Genomic DNA, 23,280 nt, shown 5'->3' on the forward strand with positions numbered 1-23,280 from the left:
GCGGGCTGTCATTAATGTTTATTAAATTGTACCATACACACACAGTAATCAATTTAATTATCCTATTTTATAAAAATGTAAAGTACTAGTAAAAAATTTTGTAAAATTTAATTTTTAAAAATGATTATTTAAATAAAATGTCGGACACTAGTGAAACGCTACACGCGGCGTTCAAAAGCTCATGAAATTCACCCAGGTGCTATTCAAGTACATAAGCTATTTGAATCGGTGCGCTGAACGGAATAACTCGATTCTTTTGGGGTCGGATGTCGAGCTATGTTCAATTTATTATCAATAGTTGAAATAAGGCTTTTTATTTTTATTTGGATAAAAGGAAAACCAAGGTTCGATTCGTTTTTCCAAGGGCTATTTAATCTAGTCTAGTTGGTCTAGTCCAAGTCTAACACGGATGTGAATATTTAAGAGAAGAGTTTTTCCATATAAAATTGTATTTTATTCCCATGAATTATTTTTTTTATAATTTATTTTTTACTAACTTTTGCCTGCGGTTTCGCTCGCGTTTATTTCGTGCTCATAATTTATTATTGTCAATGTCTCGGATTCTAAGCAACGTATCACGATGAAATCTGTACTGTACCAGATTTTGACTTATGAACTATACAATTGTGAAAACCGCATCTAATCCTATCCAGTATTTTTTGCAAAAGTAAATAAAATTGTTTTAGCTTCTATTTGTCCCATAAAGACTCCCGTAATTATTTTGCTTTTCTACAAGCTCTAAAAGTATCTCTATAGAAATATATTCCAGCCAATACTAGTTCCTACTTTCTACTCCATCCAAGTAACTACTTATAATAACAATGCTACATAACAATAAATCGATACTGTAGTAATAACTTATACTTGTAACAATTTTCTTAGAAAACAAGCCAGTCGCGGTGTTCTGAGAAATGCTTTTCTATATTATTCTGCAGAAAAGCAGTTATAAAAACAAAAATAATTGTTTTAAATCATAGTTGTATGCAATGCTCTACCCGGCTACACACTATCGCAGAACTCGGACAGATGTCGACGAAATCATTGCGTAGTTAGTATGAGAGAGCTATTATTTTTCGCAATGTAAAACCAGCAATGTATATCGAATCCGTGTAATTTCAGCGAACTGTTTCGCAATATTGTATAGTTGTCATATGGTTTTTTGATTTGGGGAGCGATCATCCTCTTTTCTTAGACTTATCAAAAAAGATCTAGTTTGTGGGATAGTCTATACGTCAGCTTGGGTAGAAAACTCTTTACTCTCTTATCGAGCCAGATTTTATTAGCCTAAAGGCATTTGACATGACTTTCATGAGTATCTTACTTGCGAGTCAATTAGTGTGACACGATATTTTTCTTCATAAAGCAAGTAATAAATGAAAATGACTTTACATAAATGAGATTGGTGTACCTACAAATTATGTGCCTATAAATACAAAGAAGCACTATTAGGATTCAAATAAGTAATTCAGTGTTAATACACTCGAAAAGGAAGAATCTTTCGATAAACTTTTTATCTTACCACTGGACAATCACTGCTCCAAAACCAAAGAGTAGAAAACTGTCATTTTTCGCATCCGTTTATTTCCATGAAACATTCATTAGATAACTAATAATGTAATAACCATTGCTATACAAATGCTCACTGACCCGTGGACAGGAATTGCGCCAAAACCAATATGGCGGGTTGAGATTGTGCTTTGACACTAACACACACTAATTAATTGCTGTTGATATCCATACCACATAAAAATAAATTAATTGACAACTCAACGGCCGGAGAGTTGGCTCAGTTGAGTTAACTTTAATCGGCACAGAAACACGCCATGTTCGTCATTTTGTCTAATGGAGGCGCGCATAGGTTAAAGTCAACGTCAAAGTTAACTTTACAACTCACCCTAAGTTTGTTTCGTGGATCTGTTGGACACAAATACAGAAGAATCTAGAAGCGCAGCTAAATAACTGTAATAAGAAATATAGAATTAGTATTTTTGAAAATAATCTTAAAATTAGGCTATATCTGACATTTTGTGACATCGGTACCTTTCCTTATTTTCATTCCGTTCTTCATTTTTTTGTTTTGTTGTTATTTTATGAACGTTATACAAAAACTATCTGATTATAATATGAATTATACAGTTCAATATATGCATGAAATAGCTCGCAATAGATTGAAAAACGATTTCCTATTCGCCTATACCATTATAGTGGCACTTCGTTTTGGCCAAATGGTAGTTGAATTATGTCGATATCAAATATGCAGATCTGTATCACTGGCGGCGTATGATAAATGAGATTTTAATTATCGTGTGCGAATGGAAATATAGTCAGCTTTTATTTAATTACGAGTGTAGTCTGTTATGGATATAGTAATTATTTTGTTCAAAGGAAAAACGAGCATGCTGTTATTAAGTCTATATTTAGGTTAGGGCATTTTTTTCTTATTTTTAACCATCGACGACAAAAAAAGAGTTATAGCTTTAACGTGTCTGTGTATCTGTATGTCTGTCCATGGCATCAAAGCAGCCAAATGGCTGAACTTTTTCATCAAACAATTTTCATCTAAGATTTTTTTTTTTTGTTGAAAGAGGATTAAATCGAGAGTTATCTTAGCCATGTTTGTAAAATATGTGTCGTTTGGAAATCATCAGCTCATTTCAAGCAGATGCATGCTAAAAATCACATGTAATCTCTGATGTAGGATTCCAGATTGCTTATTTCAGATTTTTAGGTTATATTATTAGTTAACAAATCTGTTTGTACCAGGATAGTATAAAAACATACAAGAGGTACCTAATTAAGGCTTTCACTCAAACTACAAAGAAAACTACTAACAGCTAACAACAGTTATTAATCAGGTTATCTTGCCGACATCTAAATAGTTTCTTTTAGAGAAATTATATTTTTTTCATAATTATTTTATGAAGTACGTAAGTACGTGTAGTACCTTATATGAATTAAATTTACAAATTAAAAGCTCCTTGAAAGAACATATATATTATGTGTTAACAATAATGAAAATTTCATATTTTCAACATATATTTTTCTGTAACATTTCATTTTATAACTTTCTTTTGAACATCTCACGGGTTGGAACAAAAAACATCTGAAGTAAGCCGCACCTTTGTGCTTACTCTCATATCAGTATCTTTATTGTATTTATGTGTATATGTTAAATAATAAATATTAGCAGACAAAAAGGATGTTTGAAATTTAATACTAGTGTCCACATATTACAACACATGTATACAGTACAGACAGGCGTTACACTGAAATGCCCCGAGCAATGTTCATGTCCAAAAGTTATCAGTTTGGCGCTTTGCCTACTTGTGTGCGTCAATTCTGCTAACGTTAAGTCATAATCGTGTCTCAGAGCCTTTATTATAATAGCCCTAATTGCACGTACAAATAAGAGTTGTTTTTGTTAAACCATTGATATACGACTTTGACTTAAGGTTAGCATATAGAATCGTCCCCCTGTTCATGTTCCAAACTGGCAGATTGGCCAAGTACAGGGGATCTTACTTAGGTACTCATATTTATTTATAATGTACTACGAATTAGCCTTAAGCAATGTTAGCAAACTTTGTTCAGCCTTGTGTTTGATAGGGCACGTGTTAAAGTTTTCGAAACAAAACTAAACGCATCATTAGTAATTTTCCCATGTCTTTACTAAAGACTTTTTAGAAACAAACTAGCCGATGCCCACGGTACAAATTTCATACCGAACCCATTTTTCTATTAATGTTGATATTTTTAATATAAATTTGGCCTATTGGCATTACCTTACCTAGACCTAATTCTCAGGTCTAGATCATTGTAACCATTACTGTACCTGTCACGCAAACTTAAATAATTTGAGTTATAAAAAAATACGATATGGATTAATATTCAAGGTAAAGCTAAGCTGCAAATAGAAATATAAAATAAAAAACTTTTTTAATACGAAATACAATCCATCGATTGGTTCCATCATAATAACAATTGAGTATTAAAATCAAACATATCAGCATATTTTCTTCTTCGCGTGACGAAGCTCTTCGATTATATTTTCCTAGACAGATGCTACACTGCACCACGGCAACTATCTTATTGGTGGCCAACATTACACCGTGTCCCGATTGCATGTCGTCTTAGGGCAGAGGGGGAGCAAGAAACTAGGCGATCCATATTCGCACGAGTTATGTCAACTGTTTTATTTAGTCAAAACATTGTATTATGTTATTTTAATGCTACTAACACTCTGTTATGTTATAAGATTAAGTATACTAACGTAATTTCAGTAAGTAATTTACATGGATTTAGTAAGTTCTGTTCGGAGTACCTACTAGTTCCATGGTAATTTATAATTGAACATAGATACATATGCACTCCAGACAAACCTTCGTGGTTTTTGGACTGGGTAAATTTTATTGTAGTATTTTTATAAATAAAATAATAAAAAAAAACTGTAAATGAATCCCCACCTGGACTGAATTGCATCAGCCTACTTAGGTTCGCAGTCTGTCAGGCATCATCCAGGTAGCCCAAGGCAAATCAGCAAATGATGATAATATATAAGATATTTCCTATTATACTTGATATAAAAAAGAGTATACTAAATGATATTGCATTGCAAAGATACTCATTTAACATTATTGGTTACTTCAATATCTCACGAACTACGCTTACTATTCACGTAAGCTGCACAGGCTATCCAATTCGCTTCCCATCAAAGACAAGATAAGATATAAGATAAGAGAAATAAGATAGACCCGCAAAATATAGTTGGGGCCATCAATCATCGGCGTCCAGACCTGATCCATCAGCTTAACGGGGTCAGACTTGGGATTAAACGCCTTGTACTACGAGAGATGAGCTTCTGAAGTTTCATTCGGGTTTTACTGATATCGTCTATAAGGGTTAGCCTGTATCTTTAGTGGTCCTTCTAGATCAGTAAGACAAAACGTCTTTAATTTATATAAATAGTAGCCATTGCTCGTAGCTTTGGCCGCGGCGAAAAGTAACCTCTGTTACTGTATAGATCTCAAACCATCTCCACACCAAAAAAATTCTCTATCAAATGCTACGGAGCACAGGATTGAGAATTATTTTTTGACGTAAAAGAAGGACAATCAAACATATTTTCTCATTTATAATAGTAGAGTGTAGATTTATTTTGTTTTCGATTATGGATCCCTCGTCATCATCAATCGATCACAAAAAAAAATCTTTTTATGTCCCAATGGATTTTGGCATAATAACATTAAATGAAAATCGATTTATTAGTGCACCAAAAATAAAATTTACTTATGACCTAAAGATATAATTTAACCCTCCCAAATGAAGTCTCTTAACCCTCCTGGGTGAAGGGTAGGATAGCGGATCTAAACTTATTACAAGCATTACGAAACATTTTCACGTTGTTTTTTCCTTTTTTTTTATATTATGTTAAAAAACAACTATCGATTTTGACTAACGCTAAACCGCGCTTGACCATCTACATTTATCTATGCTATTTCTTAAAAATAGAGAGAGATTGAGTTGTCCAACCTTATTTTTAAGAAATCCGTCAAATTTTCTTTTTTTTTTTTTTAATTTCGTGGCTCCATCGTTCGACAAAACGATGATTTTGCCAACGTCAAGGTTGAAATTGACACGGAATATAATATGTTATAATGATAATTTTAACCGGCGCGCGGCTGTCCTTATGACAGTGCAACTCACCCTACATGTCACCGATCTAAGGCATATATGTAATAATTTTTATCATATATTTCTATACAATATTTTATGTTAATACGATTTATCTTTGTTTCAGGTAACACAAGCTAAACTATAAAGTGGTCTGACCTAACTTTAAATTGAAATCCGTCACTCGAGGTATGCACAGATTGTACAATAGGATTTGATAAATTACGCAAAGATTATTGCCATTAAATGCTCAGTTAAACAACCCTGGGACATCTGGTCCCTTTAAAGTCTGAGCCAAGATTTATGGAAACTTAATGACACAGGAAATGACAATTTGACGTCAGTAATGGCGGAAGGCTCTGGAGTGGTGTGTTCTAGACAGGGTTGTATTCACTGCAGTTTTTTTTTAACATCAACACAAATAGAATGAGGTATATATATTTACAAGTTTACGGCATGTGTGTACCGCTTTATTATATTAATTATTTCACAGAATAATGATTATTCCACTTTTCAAAATAATATAATAACATATACTCGTAAATGGACTTAGTCTGAAATTAAATCTTTTATTTAATTTCAAAAATACTATTTTATATATAATCTTGATAACAAGGATGATGAAACTGAGTCGGTACCCAAAGAAATCCGATACCAAAATATGACGAAGTTTTGGCCTCCGATACAAATTCGCAGAACTTAGTATGGAAAGTCGAAATTTTTCGTTCTTATTTCACCGATTATTTATTTTGGAAATGTTGTATTCTATGTACTCAACTGATAACAATTCAGTTGAGTAAATTTAAGTAAAGTGAATGAAAGATTATAATACCCCGTGAACTAACCAAATTCAAGTACCTACGACCCTATTTCTATATAAATGGAAAAACTAGAACAAAGAAAGGAAAAATAAGGGTGAGATGCACGGTCAAATTTAACGTTGATTTTAACTGGCGCGCGACTGACCTATAGCAAAATAGGGTACTTTGCGTTTTTCTGCAAATATTCCTATTTGAATATTTTTAAAGTATGTTTTTACGTTCACTGTGTAGGCACAAGTTTGATTTTTTCCCCCGTCACATTTAACAAAGAGCTTTTGTTCAAGCAAGCGCTCTCGGAATATTCTGAGAAAACTTTCTATTATTAAACAAAATAATAGAGGCATCTTCTTATAAATCACTCATTTCCATACAAATTTGAAATTATTTAGCGTGCTCATTGTTTCCGCGCTCGAACAATTTCGTGTTAGTATATTAAATTATGATTTTATATACGTCACCTATGTATGAAAAATAAATAAATTATAATATCTTCAATGAAATAACGATGTATACACTAATAAATGTATATAATAAAACACAATTTAAGCACATAATTTACGAAATTGGCACAGTCTGTAGTTAGTTTAAGTTACTAGAATACAGAACTAAAACTATTTTATAACAATGTTACATTACACTTATCGAAACTGATAATTTTATTTAAAACTAGCTTTTGCCCGCGGCTTCGCCCGCGTTTATTACTTATGCTTATAACTTATTTTTGTCAATATCTTGGCTTCTAAGCAATTTATCGCGAAGAAACCTATATCAGATTTTTAGTTAGGCCATCTGCTATAACTGTGAAAACCACATCGCAAACATACAGACAAAATGAAAGACAGATAAAAGTTTAAAAGAAATTGCATTCTTAAAAATAAAATTAATAAATACCTACAAACTTATTGCATAATTCTACAGAAATTTCTACCAGTAGAGCCGCGAGAGAAAAATTTGAAAATGAGGCATGGCGTGTTATATGGCGTGTACAGTCAACAGCACGTCAGCCTACGCAAATTCGTTGCAAACTCGCCGCTATTACCGCGCCATAGAGAGTCATGCAGAGTATTTGATGTGCTGTTGACTGTACTAAAATAATTAATGATACCATGATAAGAGTCAAGATGAAATCCAAATTTAAATCATTTATTCAGAAATTAGACCTAGGTTAAGCTAGGGATGGGGGCCTAAGCTAGAGAATTTCTATGTATTTCAGGAATTCCGAACACTCGCCGAGAAGATATTTTAATCAGTTAATCGAAAAATGTTACTAATTTAGAACTAGTTAGTAATCTCTGCCTAGAGCTCCGAACTCTATAATATTGATCGTCAAAATCGAGTCTAGGACAAATTTATCCAGAGTTCGGTCAGGGGCAACATGTCGCGGCTACTCGCGGCAGTTCAAGAGCGCCGCCGCCGTCTGAAATTTTATTATCAACAATTTGCGATCTTGTGCGTTTGGATACTGTGTGGATACTACCCTCAATTTTTATATTTTGTGTACATTTTATGTAAGTTTTTGAGAAAGTGAATATCATACTATTCAATATATTTATTGTATATCTATCAGTTACATGCTTCTTCTGTATTAAGATTAAAATATCAAGTGCGAAAGAATAATAAGTATAGGGATATCTACTGAGATGAAATTCATTACACGAGTACGAAGTCGCGGGCTTTCATGGACTTTTCTGTAACCGTGAAGGGTGAAATTCGGGTGAATTTCGTATCTCTGAATATATCCGGAAGAAGGGAGGCTCCCGTGGGAATTTTGAGATAAAATATAGCCTATAGCAATCTTGCATAATCTATCTTTCTAATGGTGAAAGAATTTTTGAAATCGGTTCTGTAGTTTCGGAGATTACTCGCCTGAAACATACAAACTTACAATCGCTTACCTCTTTATAATAATAGATATACATTTCAACCATGAAGCATGAGAGGTTTAAACTCTTTCTTGATATTATTAGAAATATAATGAAGCAAATTCCATTATTGCAGAGCTTTTCAATTTTCAATGGCCTTGAACAGTGAACTAGACCTGTGAGTCTGATAGGTTAATTAAAAAGTCAGGGGCCGATCTACAATGAATATATCTCAGTGGTCAGGGGCGGTGTCGAGGTCGTTTGAAAATAATCCAATCCATTTCTCGATATCTAGTCTATTAGGTATTAAATAATAAAATAAGTGCTTCTTAGTATAAACTCTCTTTCTTTTCGTTTTAATTCCAGGCACTCAGGCACAGGCTTCAGGCGCGTTCACGAAAATTTTTATTTTGATGATTCGCCTTTGATTTCATGCCAGCACAATGTCGTCGTAATGTATTTGTAGTGCTTTCTTTTAACAAAATAAACTATATTTTTTCTAACATAATTAAGTACCTATGTAGTTTTTCTAACAAAAGCCCAATAATTTATTTAGAAATTAGATATTCACAAACATAATATTTTGTTAAACACAAACATAATAATTCAAAAAGTTACAAATGACATGTTAGAACTAAACATATTTGAATCTCTGTTGTAATGTACAATATTTTATTTTCAATGACAAATTATCTATTTGCAATTATGATTATTCCTATTTCCGCCATCTACAGGAAAATTGTGAAAGCATTTTCATTTCATTTCTGAGGGACGTTGGGAAAATTCTGAACCCACTTTTCTGTATTCTGCGCTTTGCTAATTTTAATGTATCTCGCTAGATGGCGCTAATATGTGTTAAGTGAGAAATAAGGAAGATGTCACTACTATTCACATTCGCCATTCAAATAGTAAAAATGTATTTATACCCTTTGTGGATATTATGTATTATTTATTTTTTATTTTATTTATTTACGAATTCAACAGCGTTACATTTAGTAATTACTATGCTTAAAACAAAATTATAAGAAAGAAAGGCCAATTACAGAATTCGATAGGATAAAAGCTAAAGGTAAGATTATATAAAGCTAGATATATTAGGTCAGCAAGGTGGTATTACTAAAGTGAGATTATACTGGATAAAATTATAAGCAAATGGGAATTTTGAAATTATACACATATTTAAATCTGACCATTAGAAGAGTGAACTAATACACACACGTAAATCTTCACATAATTTCGCGGCTTCCTGGAGGACGCCGATAAACATGTTAGTATACATACTGTATGGAAAATTATTAAAGATGAGAAACAAAAATCATGCAACACGTTACCTATGCATAGGGAAAGGTTGTTACCCCTCCCCATGCACAAGCAACACGCTGCAATAAAAACAATAATTATAAAAATGAATGTACATGTACATACACTCTCACGCACATTGTAGATTCCATTATAATATAATTAGCAGAATAAAATGGAACACAATGATTATGTACATGCACATTCTATTGCATTCGCTCGCTATCCGTTGTTATTTGTTTAAAAATTTCGCATTTGAACTTAGATTTTGTTAATAAAAATATGTCCAAATTTGAAAAAAACTTATTGTACGTATCTACAATTCTTGTTAATATAGAATTTCCTGCATATTTAATGGTATGAAAGGGCACGTGAAACAATCTACGATGTCGGAATGTCAGGCGAGATGGCACCAAAAATCCAATCTGTTGAAGTAGATCAGAGGAATCAAGACCGCCCCTGACAATGTCATGTAACAACATCATATCGGAGATAATACGTCTATTACTGAGAGTAGTTATATTGTAATGTTTACATCCGTCCTCGTAACTATCGAAACTATTGCGAGACTTATAATTAAGATAAAGAACGAACTTCTTCTGAATACGTTCAACTTGATTAATGTAAGTAACATATTGAGGGTACCAAATACTGCTAGCATACTCAAGTGTACTACGAACATAGGCATTATATAGTACCTTGATACTGGTTAGGTTACTAAAGGGAGTACTAAGTCGTTTTATAAAACCAAGACTTTTGTAGGCTTTATCAGTAATGATATCAACATGCGAGTCCATCAACTTGTATTAATTCAGTTAGTTGGCATAATTCAAATAAATAAGTTAATGATTTTAAATTATTTAGGCACAGTATTGAAAGGCAATACTTTTTATCCTTAGTTTATAGACTACTCGATCAGTCGATTGACTGGTGTAAAAAGCCCAAGACGTGGTTCACCTTTTACATTTAATTAATAAAGAAATAAAAATACTTAGAATTAATTATAGGTACTTAAGTATACTGTTTACTTACGATTCTTTTGAAAAAACCATTTTCTTGGAAAACGGAAAATGTTTGTTCATTGGTCATCAGCGGCGTGGGATATACGTCCTTTTCGCGAATATTTTATATCTACTAAGCCCTCCCCATTGACGAGACCCGTCCATCCCCAATTTTATGGTTTATTTATTGTTTCTTTTATTTCATTTCGGTTATTTTGAGGACAAATTGGGTTTCCTTTTGATAAAATGTTCTTTTGATGCGACTTACAAGTAAAGTTTCTGTTTACGCGACAACTGAAAAAAAAATTTAAGGTATGCTTCAACAATTTTACAATTATAATGTTAAAAAATAAACTTTCTTAACAGTTTTGTGGCTGTGGATACTATTTTGAGACCAATTCATTATAACATCGCGTAAGCCAATAATATAGCTACCATTTAAGTAGTAATATTACGCAATTATAATCAAATTAAACGCCAATATTTATAATATATGATACAGATACAGTGACACGTCTATACGGCATAGATAGAGCCAATAAGAGTCGCGAAACAGAGTTTAGTTAGAAGTTAGAAAGCAGGATAACTGGATTTGAAATACTAAAATAGAGTTTCTAAAACTAGGAAAGCTATACAATGAAAGACTAGTGTAGCCTTTCATTATATAGTATAGTAGTTTTTGCCCACAACTTCGTATATGTGTAAAAATCCGTTCTTATTTCAGGAAATCCCTTCTTAGTGCTCCTCTACATTGTCCTAGGAACCTGCACACCAAATTTCAGCTTTCTACGCCCAGTAGTTTCGGCTGTGCGTTGTCTGTCGTTCTGTCAGTTACTCAGTAACGCAAGAATTTGATATAGGTACATACCTAGATTTTTCCTCCGAATACTGGCTTCTTCATAAAGTAGTCACCCGATCAAAAAAAAGAAATGGAAAATCTTTATTGCACAGGAATTATACATCATTATCTAGTCGGAAATTTGCTTGCTGACTTATAACCGCAGCCATGAAAGACGTTAATTAACAAAGAACAAAGGATATTACCTACTAATAAACTAAGTGGACCATTGTGCATTATTTTAAATTCATTATTCAGATGTAAAAATAATAGGCTTCCGTATTCCAATTACATATGGTTCAATTTTCTAGGTTACGTATTTGCCAGTCGCGTTTTTCAGAAGCTAAGGGTGGGTCGATACAGCGCGCCCGGGCTAGACATGTCCTAGCCGGCTAAGCGCGAGTCGCGGTTTTACTGAGCCCAAGGTTGTGACCTGCTTCAAATGAACTTGAACTTCATCAGAGGTCTTGGGTAGTCCAGGGTTCAAAATTAGTTTTTGGAGAATTTATCAAAGTTAAAGCGTGTATTCATCAAAGAAAGACAGGCTTTTTTTCACGTCAAATTTTAAATTATTAATGACTAGATATTGCCCGGGGCTTCGCTGCCGTGGGAATTTTGAGATAAAATATAACCTACAGCAATCTTGGATAATGTACCTTTCTAATGGCGAAAGAATATTTGAAATCGATTGGGTAGTTTCGGAGCTCGAGGCGGGTGCCTCAAACATACAAACTCATAAATGCTTACCTCTTTATAAAAATAGTATATAAGTATAGATTCTCAAGCGTTATTTTTGCTTTTCAAAATGAAATGCCGTTCTAACAATATCGATCTTTGTATTTACTCTTCAAACTCCTATTTTAATTGAAATAATAATAAAACATTTTTTTTTTATAATAGTGTCACGGTTTTAAATCTTAAGTAGACATTGTTTTCTCCCTAAGAACCAAATCCAGTTCGATCAATATTAATTTCGTCCACACGTACGAGGTTTTACATAAACATTCCATATTCGAGATTACGTCCTGAATCTCTTGCCGTCTGAAACGTGAAACTTGTACAATAGACCGCGCAGATTATCTCGGATTCTCAGCATCACGGGGAGATCATAATTTTTCTCGGCCGTACGGCCCGGAGTGTTATATTTTCTACAATTGTATATTTTGATGGGGGAAAATTGTAGAAAGATTCTTGGAACACTAGGTTCTATATAGCATGATTTTTTATACATTGGCAATATTTTGTCTACATGCTCAGTCCATGATTCTGAACAACTTTATGGTATGGGAGGAACTCCGAAATCGCGAAAAAAAAGCAGCTGTTCAATACAAAATTTAATACCTTACTTGTGGAAAATGTATGGATCAGTTGATTTATTTTTGCGATTTTAAGATTGTTTCCATACGAAAAGTTGTTCAGTAAGTACCATGGACTGAGCATGTAGATAAAATAATGTCAATATATAAAAAATCACTCTGTATAAGGTGTTGTGTTTAAGGAACTATTTAATATATCTCTCTTTTTCATCTTCACGTGTTATAATTGCATTTAGGGCTGTGAAACCAAAGTGTAGCGTGAAAAATAAACCCAATTTTAAAGATTCAATCACAGCCGTCTGCTCGACGACATCTACTATTCTTAGGAATGCTAATGTTACGTATCAGCTGCTAGGCTATGGGCTATGGGTCCCTAAGTCGCCTCGTAAGACATCCACGGGAGGAACTGGAGTGGTCCTAATAGAGACCATAGGCGTGCAGTTACTACTTCTATTTCATGTCATTGAGCCGTGCCCGTTGCGACGACGCAGCACATCGCAGTTTCGTTGTGCTCCGTTGTTTTCTATAGGTTTTGACACTGACATGCGTTGACGCACATCGAATCTGCTTACAATTACTGCGTTGAACGTCGTATAATGCGTCAACTTGAAGTTTGCACAAAAAATATACTTTATGTTTGTGATCATATTACTCTATGATTTTATAAAAAACGTATATATTATACACTAATACATAGCTCCACGCAAGGTCCATGTCGATCCTTTGAGTGACGACGATCGCATTGGTAGCGGCACTAAAAACCACTCCATTATCCGAAGAGGCAACCCTGTCATTCGCGATGTCACTTTCATACAGACTTGCCATCAATTTAAGTACCCACCGTTTAGGTTGAAAGGTTGTTCAAAGGGCATGCGAGTTTCTTTCTCTTTTTTGCCTAGTAGCTTCATATATATATATATATATATATATAGGAGTATCGTTCAATAATATCTCTTTGATACCTATTTAAAACTAACTAGGTACCTAAAACAGTAGGCCAAATTATGAAAAATCTATACCAATGTTCCACTGGTGTAAATCTCTAAAATTTTCTCTAGATAAAGCTGGTAAATATATTATATTAAAATATATTACTCAATATTAATTTTATACTGTTTTCTTATATTTAACAACATTACCTATTTTTTAAATTCTGTTTAGTTTTTTTGCAAATCAGAGATGCTTTTTGCATACTATAGAGATAAGCAGAGAATAATCAAAATGAGTAGATACGTAGGTAATATCATTTCCCCATAATTATTCTTCAACATGAATAATACACTAGGCGCCTATCAAAACAGTTTATCAAAAACATTTACATTTAAAGTGGCCAGTAAACCTTAGCGCGATGGGCCTGCATCTCGTATAGCGAAAACTATTAGAGTTTGTTTACTTTGCCATAAGGCCTGTCGCACCTAACCTGTTAATCTTATAAATGTGGGGATTTATCATATATGTATCCCAAAAAGAAAGACACGTGAATAATCTTTAATTTCCGCGGGAACCGTGAATATGGGTTTGTTTGTTTGCAATAAGTTTGTAAAACGAAAGTACCTAAGTATACAAACTAAAATTAATAGAAAGATACATGTGCGTGGAATGTGTCTTAAATAATATCTTCATTTATAACAATAGTTTTCATTCATACTTTTAATAGAAGAACATTATAAAATGATGTACGAAAAAACTATTATGTTGCCGACAATTGAAAAAAAAATAGCATAAAATTTGATTTATGTCCATGTCTTTGGGATAAAAATTCGCAGTGACTTCAATTCCTGTCTTCGATCAAACTAAGTTCGAATTGGAATTCATGAATAAATTTTCGTTCCTAATCGAGCTTGAGCTGAACCGCAAGGACCTTGGATTTTTCTTATCTTTTCTCCGTTTCCTTGTTGCTGGCAATTTATGACCTATTTAACCCAAATATTGGTCGATTATTCGATCGTCGATATTACGATTCTGTAATGTAAAGTGGGTTATAACCAGCATAATACACAAAGCGAATAAGAAGTTTCCGTCAATTTGTGTAATTTGCTTACTAACACAAATTGACATGAGGTATATAAGTACTTAGGGTAATGGAGGAAAAAGGTAATGAATATGTCCTTTTCTCAAAATAATACAATTTATAGCCAGTTGAAATAAATAATGACATAAAATTAATGTTGAAAACTAACAACAAATAAAAAGAAATTAAAAGTTCCTTTCACAAAATCATATTGATATTAGTAAATGTGTAAACCAGTAGGTTTACACATATAACTAGGTTGTCTATATGTATGAAGTCTCTATTTAGTACTTGTAGTCACTTGAATCGATTGCAGGACATCACCTATATGTGCAGTTTGACTGTGAAGGATTCACGTGCTTAGAAGTCAACAGCCAGCATTGGCTAATGTTGTGCAACTCCGACCGGTTTGTGAAAATAGATATATCACTATTCAAAAGTGGAATGTCTACAAAATCGAATAAAATGACTCATAAATCGGTATCCAGTTCAAACTGCTTATTACATCGTTTCGAAATACTAGATTAAACCAGATTAAAGTCACAAACGATTTGTCGAATCTGATAAAAAAAACTTGATTTGTACGATATTGTTATTCAGAGCTTATTTATTTTAATTATGTTTATAGACATACATATGCAACGAGTATATTGATTTAAGGAAGTAGACTTTGAGACACAGAGAGAAAGAAATTGAGATATTTACATCACAGAAATAAGGTAATTTTTCGTAATGCGATTCCTGATAAAAAGTAAAACCTATAAAAACATGGCCAACCAAGATTGATGTCGATAAAACTTTGCCGAGCGAAGATTCCTGAAGAGCTAGTGATGGTCCAAGTATGCAACGTCGGTAAAACATCAATATATTAAAAAAATATCAAATATTATTTTTTAATAAGCCACGTATCTTTATTAAAATATTTAGCTAAAATTGTAATTTGAACACATTATCTCCTGTCTATATAAAAAACTTCTTTATTTTACTGCTTAATAGTCAATGCAGCTAATATTTCTGGAACCACACAGTGATCTAATAATATCGTTAGCATTTTTGATGTTACTATAATCACTGATTGAGTCAATTGCTACTTCGACACGTAATTTTTGTATGAATAATTATTTCGATATTTTGTATTATTTACTTTTTTATATTGAGGCTTCCCAGCGCCGCTTAGCAATAACCAGTCCAGTCAAAGTAGCAGCCAGTCGATACGATTTATATATCGACAACATCCCGCTACCAGCTTATCGATGTTCAGCGCACGCACAAATCTACGTGTCTAATAATGACGCTCTCCAGTCTCAGTCGCAATATTGAAGTAACTCTGAAAAAGCGACCGTAATATTTTACTGGAGTACTTTCACTAGGTTTTGTAAACAAAAAGCGATGGTTGAGTGGTTAAGACACCCTTGCACTAAACGTACCAAGTTCTTTTGTATTTTTGGTCCCGATTTGATTCGTGGGATCTTTCTTAGCTGGTTAACTCTGCTACATATGTAAGGATCAATACGACGTCATTGATAAAGCATTAACTGTGGCCTCATACAAATCTTTCGATGGTAAAGAAGTAAATACTGAGCCACCCAAATGAGTATTAACTTCTGAGTGAAAAATACTTGTTATAATTAAACTCTCATCTCGCTCGTCTGAGCGATATCTCAGTTTCTTCCTCAGCCGTTGAGCGTCGGAGCCCAGGGTCCGCTTTCCTACTTTTTTTTCGTCTCCACTTCGCTTGGTTGTTGGTATCCCTAGTTATCAGACCATTGGCACGCATATCATCTTCGAAGACATCAAGTATTTCTTGGGTTTGCCCTTTCTGCCCGGGCCATAAATCTAGATCAAAAATAGTAGGGCATGTTCTCCACCAGAATATATCGTGTATAATGTGTAGTTTGTGGACTATACATTCTAATGATATTAAATGATTTGAATACGTCACTTACAATTTATTTCTAGCAATTTCGTTATACATACTTATTATATTATCACTTTCGTGTAATACTATACTCTATTGCCCAAAAAATAAGGCAGGGTAGACAGCAAGCAGCGAGCGCGTAGAATGCTGGGATGTAGTCTTGATACTCGTCCTTCAGTATACCTGCAATGATGAAAATGTAGAGAAATCTTGCAAGTAAATAATTAAATAACAATATTCCATAACACACCACGACAATTAGGCCATCTTTTTAACATAGAAAGAAAAGCCTAAATAGATTTAGGTCTGATAGATTTTTTTTCGTTTCAGAATAGATACTTTATTTCATTAGGCAAGTTTAGCTTGAATTACGTAGTACTTTCATTACGTAAAACATTTTTTTAAATCAGTCTTAAATTTGTCTTTGTTCTGCTCCAATTAAAGCATCACAGTTTTTTCCCGTGTGAAGTCACGGGAAAAAATAATGATGCTTTTATAAGGGCCGCGCGAATTTTCCTTCAAAAAAAAAATTTGAAGTAAAACTTCAGTCATTATTTTATCGTGAATTCCGTAGGACTGGTAAAATATATTTTGTTTTCTCAATTACATATATCCAATAATGTATGTTTGTTATGCAACCAAGCCAAAATACACACTGCGTGATTATACAATAGCTAATTTTGGCTTAATTGCGATCATGTTTATTTTATCTGTTATGTGATATCATGGAAATTCTACTGGACGGATTGCAATTAAATTTGGCAGTTAGACGCATAGTTAATCTGAAATAGCCCTTTTAATTAGTAATTCCTTATGAAGTAGATTTGTTTTCAAGTTAATTAACCAGTAATTAAGGCAATATAAATGTGGACGCGTTTATTCAATAAGAACCGGCCACTTTGTCTTTTCTTCCTGGACTAAGGATAATTTATCACCACTAGGCAGTAGACAAGTCGCATGTGACTTCTTGATTAAATTGCTTTTATTGAAAAACTTGATCGAATCCACAAAGAAAAATCCGGGCAATTTCACAGAACAATTTGTACTTTTATGAAAGAGCGTCGCGACATGTCAGAAGAAGATTGTAACATTTTAATCAGATATCAATTACTTTTGATTTCTCATTTAATTTTTAGAGTTATTTAGTCTATATTTAAGGTCGACTTATACTATAATTAATTTTTATAAAAACGAAAATTCAATGCAGTTTTCTGCATCTATTAGGTGCTTAAAGAAAAAAAAAATAGTTCTCACACTGCTAGTGTTGTTACTTCGGTTATGCGCTAAAAAATAACTCTTTTATAACTCTCTTAAAGCTTCCATCTATGCAAATTTCCCGGACGCCCCACATTTGTAAAGAAAAAAGAAAACAACTATTTTCTCGCTGCAGTAGTGCAAGTTTATTACGTGAAATCTTTTTAAATTAAAACGTTAATTTAAAAGACCGTTTCTCCAACTGTGAGTTATGAAAATTTTACCGTTGGAGTAGTGAATATTAAACGCCGAGAAGTTTTCTCGACATTCCGACGATCCTCAGTTGCAGCCAGATGGAAGTTTCCAGACGTCTATTAGTCATGCAAAACTCTGTTCAGATTTCCTTTTTGAAAATTTCATTCTTGTGTATTCTTTGGAGACTGGGTTGCACCAGTCAACATTGACGTTAACTTTAATCTGCGCAGATATACACAAAATACAATTTTGCCTAAACGTCGGCGGGGTGCCTGTCATAGTCAACGTCCAAGGTGACTGGTTCAACTCACCCGTAGTTTGTTCTCGTCATAGATCAACAACCAAAAAATAAACCTATATACCTCTCTCTCGGTTCTTGTATTGACTGGTTATTCCAGAGTTCAAAAGTTTGACAAATAGATAAAACAGTCATTATTATACAGGGTTAAAACGAGAATATCCTGTATGCGTGATGTAAAATTCACTTTTGACAGCTGTTTGACAGTTTGACAGTTTTTAACGCTGGCATTTATTTATCGTTTTTGAGAACTGACAGTAAAACTTTCAAGAGAGTTTTCTGTCAGTCTTTGAGGGTCAATGATGACGTGTAACCACACGCAAAGGGTCAGTAGAGTGTAAGTCTTACCAATAGCTGGAGCGAAAGCCACATTGACCAGTCCAACAGCAAGCAACATGAGAGCGTACGCCCCGGGGAAGTCATTGTGAGGCACGTGGGCAGAGACGATCAAAGGACTGGTGACGTGGAGCCACGCCCGAAGGGCACCCAGCGTGCCCGTGACTATTGCCACCCAGGTGAACTCTCTTACTTGAAGTATCGCTGGAAAGTATTGTATTATTTTATAGATAATACTGAGGTTTGGATGTAATAATTATATGTATAGTAAATTTGATTGAATTAAGATAATAGAGAGGGAAAAATTACGCGAGGGACCGAAAGAGATGTCGCGTCGTATATCTATAATAACTAAGAAGAAGAAGCTGTTCCATTGCTCAGTCGTTCGTCTACGTATCTCACAGGAAGAATATCGCTACTTGTTCAATGATAAATAAGAGCCTTCTATTTACCATATGATAATTAATTGAGTCAACGAAACTTATCTTTTTATTATTGTTACTACGTATTCTGATGCAACAAGTTACAATACAATCGACGCAAAAAGGAGGGATGTTATAAGTTGACCACTAAGTGTGTCTGTCTGTGTATCTGTCTGTGTATCTGTCTGTGTATCTGTCTGTGTATCTGTCTGTGTATCTGTCTGTGTATTTGGCTGTTTATTTGTTTTGGATGCGTTTTTTTATTTGATAACTAATTTTGATGTGGAGGTTCTTGATCAAATACGAGCCGTTTAAAAGTAGTAGCGAAATGATTATTAAAAGTCGGGTTTTTTTTTTTAATTTGTCTAACAAATAAACTTGTTATATCTTACCTAACCTACTGAGCAAAGTCAGGCACGTTGTAACGTAGAATATCAATCTGACGTTGATGTGTGCGATACTGCTGATTGCAGCAAGGGTGAAACGACCAGCAACATCTGCGCCGGCGCATATTGATATACACATTGCTACTTCAGCCTGAAATGAAACATAATGTTTACTTAAAATTTTTATTTAAAAAAATAAAACATATAAAAACTTGGAATCAATATCAAGATTGTTGTTTGCCTGTTTTTCAATAAACACGAATAGTGTTCAATGAAAAACACGTTCAAACTACTTCGTAAGGGTAGGTGAAGTACCTATCCTGTAAGGCTACCCTTACACCTACCCTGCAGGAAGTTGAAACTAGTTCGTTTCAGGAATAGAGGACGATAAAAAAGGCATGGATAGGATGCGTCAAAGAAACTATATACCTACCTAAATATGCAGATAATGTCGAGTGGGATGGCAAATGTTGATGAAATAAAACAGTGAAAAATCTCAGTTTCAATTCAGTTCAATTTGTGCGTAACAATTTAGGTGACATCAAGATTCTCATATGAGTGTGTTCGTGGTTTCTTCCTCAGCCGTTGAGCCTCAGATCCCCGGGTCAGTTTACCTACTTTTAGTTAACATTAAGTGACAGAGGACTAAGCTCCGACGTTCAATAGATTACAAGCAGCCGGCTCAGATGAGAGAGACAAGTGACAGCGTGATATCTTTCTTGAGAAAAATGAGCACAAATTGATAAAAACAATGAAGTGTAAAAACGATAAAAAATCATTTCGATAAATTTTCCATTTGATACGCTTATATCAATTGACAGTTGAATCAGTAGTTTAACTCATGTAATTTAATCGTATAAGTCTTCGTCTCAATACCATTAACCATTATATATGTCTCTTAATAGCATTAGCAGTTCATAGACAACATTCCCAAGAAAGGTTGGCATCAGGCAGATAGCTAGTAACAAAATCTCAATCAAATTTTCAAATTTATCAGGTTTATTGTTACGATGAACCGGGCTTTGCAGCGAGGCGTCATTGTCCAAGCTTCAGACAGCAGGAAGCGACTTCGTTTTATACTATGTAATCATACTTATCTACAAGCTTACTATACGCTACATTACAAGCAGTTGTCAAACTGAAGTAAACAAAAACACTTGCCTTGCTATAGCCGTACTGGAACAACAACATGGGCTGTAGAACAAAAAAGGTCACATCGGAGAAGTTGACGAAACTCTGACCTATGCAAATGTTACAATAGACCGGGTCTTTTAAGATTCTCAAGTTCAAATGGTCTTGTATTATGAACCTGAAAATTTATACAAAATACATTATAGGTATTCTAGATAGGCATCATATAGCTATCATATTTCATATGATTTATATCAAATATTAGCCTCATTTTTGTTAAATACTATCAGATTATTATCCGTATTCATTTGTTATTACAAACAAGTAGAATTTCAAAAAAGAACAACCGAATCTCGTAGGAATTTTGAAATAGCTCATGAGATTTATGCAAAAACGTGTTTTCGAATAATTATCTGGGACAACTATATAGTTCTGGAGATATTATATGAGAGTTTCTTTCTTGGTTAAGAATAAGTATACATCTTACCCGACTTTACTAATAATACTCTTGCGTTTGTTGTTGTCTCCTTCTTTACTATACTTTTCATTCTGATTTAACAAGTCAACAATTTCTCCATTTTTCCCACATTCAATATCTGCAAATTTTAATGATATGCATACCGGTGTCTACTTGACTGAAACAATTAATGAAAAAGACAGATCAGTACTTGATTTGTTTTTAGGTTTCATTCCACATTGCATTTTCATTGCCAATATTCCAGGAAACGTGTGTAAGGTTATTCCACTTATGATAAATAGAGTTCCTCGGAAGCCATATACAGATATAATGTTCTTTATTATCTGCGGATACCACATCAGTATGACTCCTTGTATAGCTTTACACATACTCATTACAGTGGTCCTCTTTTTCACGAAATAGTAATTCAGAGTTGAGTAACAGACTGGTACAATCATGCCGAAGCCAATCCCTTGCAGGGTCCCAAATGTGAACGGTAGTTGATTGGTATTTGATATAAATACCGTGGAGAAAGATCCCATGGACAACAAAACAGCTCCAATGAAGCCACCAACTTGTAATGGCATATTTTTAGATAATATATTAAGAATTATTCCTGAAACAAAATAAAATTGGTTTTGTAGGCATTCGTTAAGTCGTTTCATTTTTAGTAGTTTTCCTGGCGTGTTGTATGAAACGAATCGTCAAAAAATTGGATCTGTAAATATTCAAAGCACATTTATAGGTACTCGTACATACCTCCAATGGCAAGCATGATAGCAAAAACGCCATGGGCTGTAGTTAATGATTTGGCTGTAGAGTTTGTAGAGATTATGAAGTCATTGTATATCAGACCGAAGGAATTTATATGGCCTATTCCAGCGATCTGAAAATTTGAACAATAGGCTGTTATATAATGGGACTAATTGATAAAAAAGCATCTATTGGAAATATAGTATAGTTCTCAATTTCAGATAAAAGAATATTGGCACAATCCGCATGATACAAGTAAGTACTATAAGAATCAACATAAAATATTTATACAATTGTATATGGACTGCGCGTGATACTTTCATTTAGTTAGTCCCATGAACTAGATAAAGAAATGATAATGATAGGCAAAAGAAGTCGTAAACATTGTGCAAACACAACAACTTTGCTCAGACTCTCGCTATAAATACCTCATTTGTTAAAAATAATACTTACAAAACATATGATAGTTCCAAAACAAACTACATAGCCCCAGCTATCTTTATCCACATTTTGTGTAACACTTTTGTTCACATTATCCACACTTTTATTATCCATTTCCTATGAACACGTCTGATATAAATTGTATGACTATTGTGACTGAGTTACTTCAACGAGACAAATGTTTGTGTCATGTCGGATAGGAGTAATATTGACTGTGATAGGGTCATCAACAGATTGTGCCGCGCAAAAGATTTGTGCGAATTTCTCTCGTATTTAGACCCTGTTTACAAGGTATTTTGAACTAATTCAACATTTTCTTTCTTGTGTATTACAAGAGCAGATATTGTTTCACTCGTTTTGAATTTTGTAACTACTTACAATTCATTTATTTTCTTTCATCCCGAACATTATTGGTGTTGTGTAAATAAACTTAGGTATTATTCTACTGTAAGAAGTCTTTGTAGGCAGCCCTAATATATATGTTACAGTGAGACTCTTCACATCATACTATCACGATTCTTTGTTCGTGACTGTTGGCACTATCACAATATGTAGATATACTGTAGAATTATCATGCAAACAGTCACCTGTTTGCTAATACATTGAACTGTACTGTTGAACTATTTCAAATATTATCAAACATTATTGTCGTCTACTGTAAACAAAGCTTTATATTGGGTTTGACACTGTGCCTACCAAAACTGCATTAGGACAGATGCACGTTGTTTTCTAGCACCTAGTAATAAATTGAAAAATCTTCTCACAAAATTATCAATTATCATAAAGGTTTTGCTTTTTACAAATGTGTTAGGTATGCCGGCTTCGTACTATCGCTGAACTCAGACTGACGTCGACGCGAATGCATGAATGC

The 23,280-nt window shown here is 33.7% G+C and overlaps 2 protein-coding genes across 8 annotated transcripts in view; one reads left to right on the forward strand and one right to left on the reverse strand.

The window, feature by feature from the left end:
• The window catches only part of kcc (kazachoc), a 214,378-nt gene that overhangs the window by 45,388 nt on the left and 145,710 nt on the right, over positions 1–23,280 (forward strand). The gene's annotated exons all lie outside the window — the stretch shown is intronic.
• LOC128681322 (monocarboxylate transporter 6-like) lies at positions 16,747–22,642 on the reverse strand. 2 transcript variants are annotated; one of them, XM_053765097.2, is made up of 8 exons: positions 22,422–22,642; positions 21,975–22,101; positions 21,427–21,831; positions 21,246–21,354; positions 20,789–20,936; positions 19,634–19,778; positions 18,832–19,023; positions 16,747–16,919 (listed from the first exon to the last, which is right to left on the reverse strand). In XM_053765097.2, exons 1-8 carry the CDS (start codon positions 22,521–22,523, stop codon positions 16,807–16,809), a joined length of 1,341 nt encoding a protein of 446 aa, XP_053621072.1. In that variant the 5' UTR covers positions 22,524–22,642; the 3' UTR covers positions 16,747–16,806. The 2 variants fall into 2 exon arrangements, with proteins under 2 accessions (XP_053621072.1, XP_053621083.1); XM_053765108.2 differs by lacking the exon at positions 21,975–22,101 and having other exon boundaries at positions 22,422–22,568.

The sequence above is a fragment of the Plodia interpunctella genome, chromosome 2 (genome assembly GCF_027563975.2).
Source record: "Plodia interpunctella isolate USDA-ARS_2022_Savannah chromosome 2, ilPloInte3.2, whole genome shotgun sequence".
Classification (NCBI taxonomy): Eukaryota; Metazoa; Arthropoda; class Insecta; order Lepidoptera; family Pyralidae; genus Plodia; species Plodia interpunctella.

Bases quoted from the DNA above. Each gene is read 5' to 3' on its own strand.
- LOC128681322 (XM_053765097.2), bottom strand. From the start codon at position 22,523: ATGGATAATAAAAGTGTGGATAATGTGAACAAAAGTGTTACACAAAAT. The intron at 19,779-20,788 runs GCAAGTGTTTTT...GTTTCATTTCAG, and splicing joins TCCAGTACGGCTATAGCAAG to GCTGAAGTAGCAATGTGTAT. The intron at 16,920-18,831 runs GTAAGACTTACA...TCATCATTGCAG, and splicing joins GGCTTTCGCTCCAGCTATTG to GTATACTGAAGGACGAGTAT.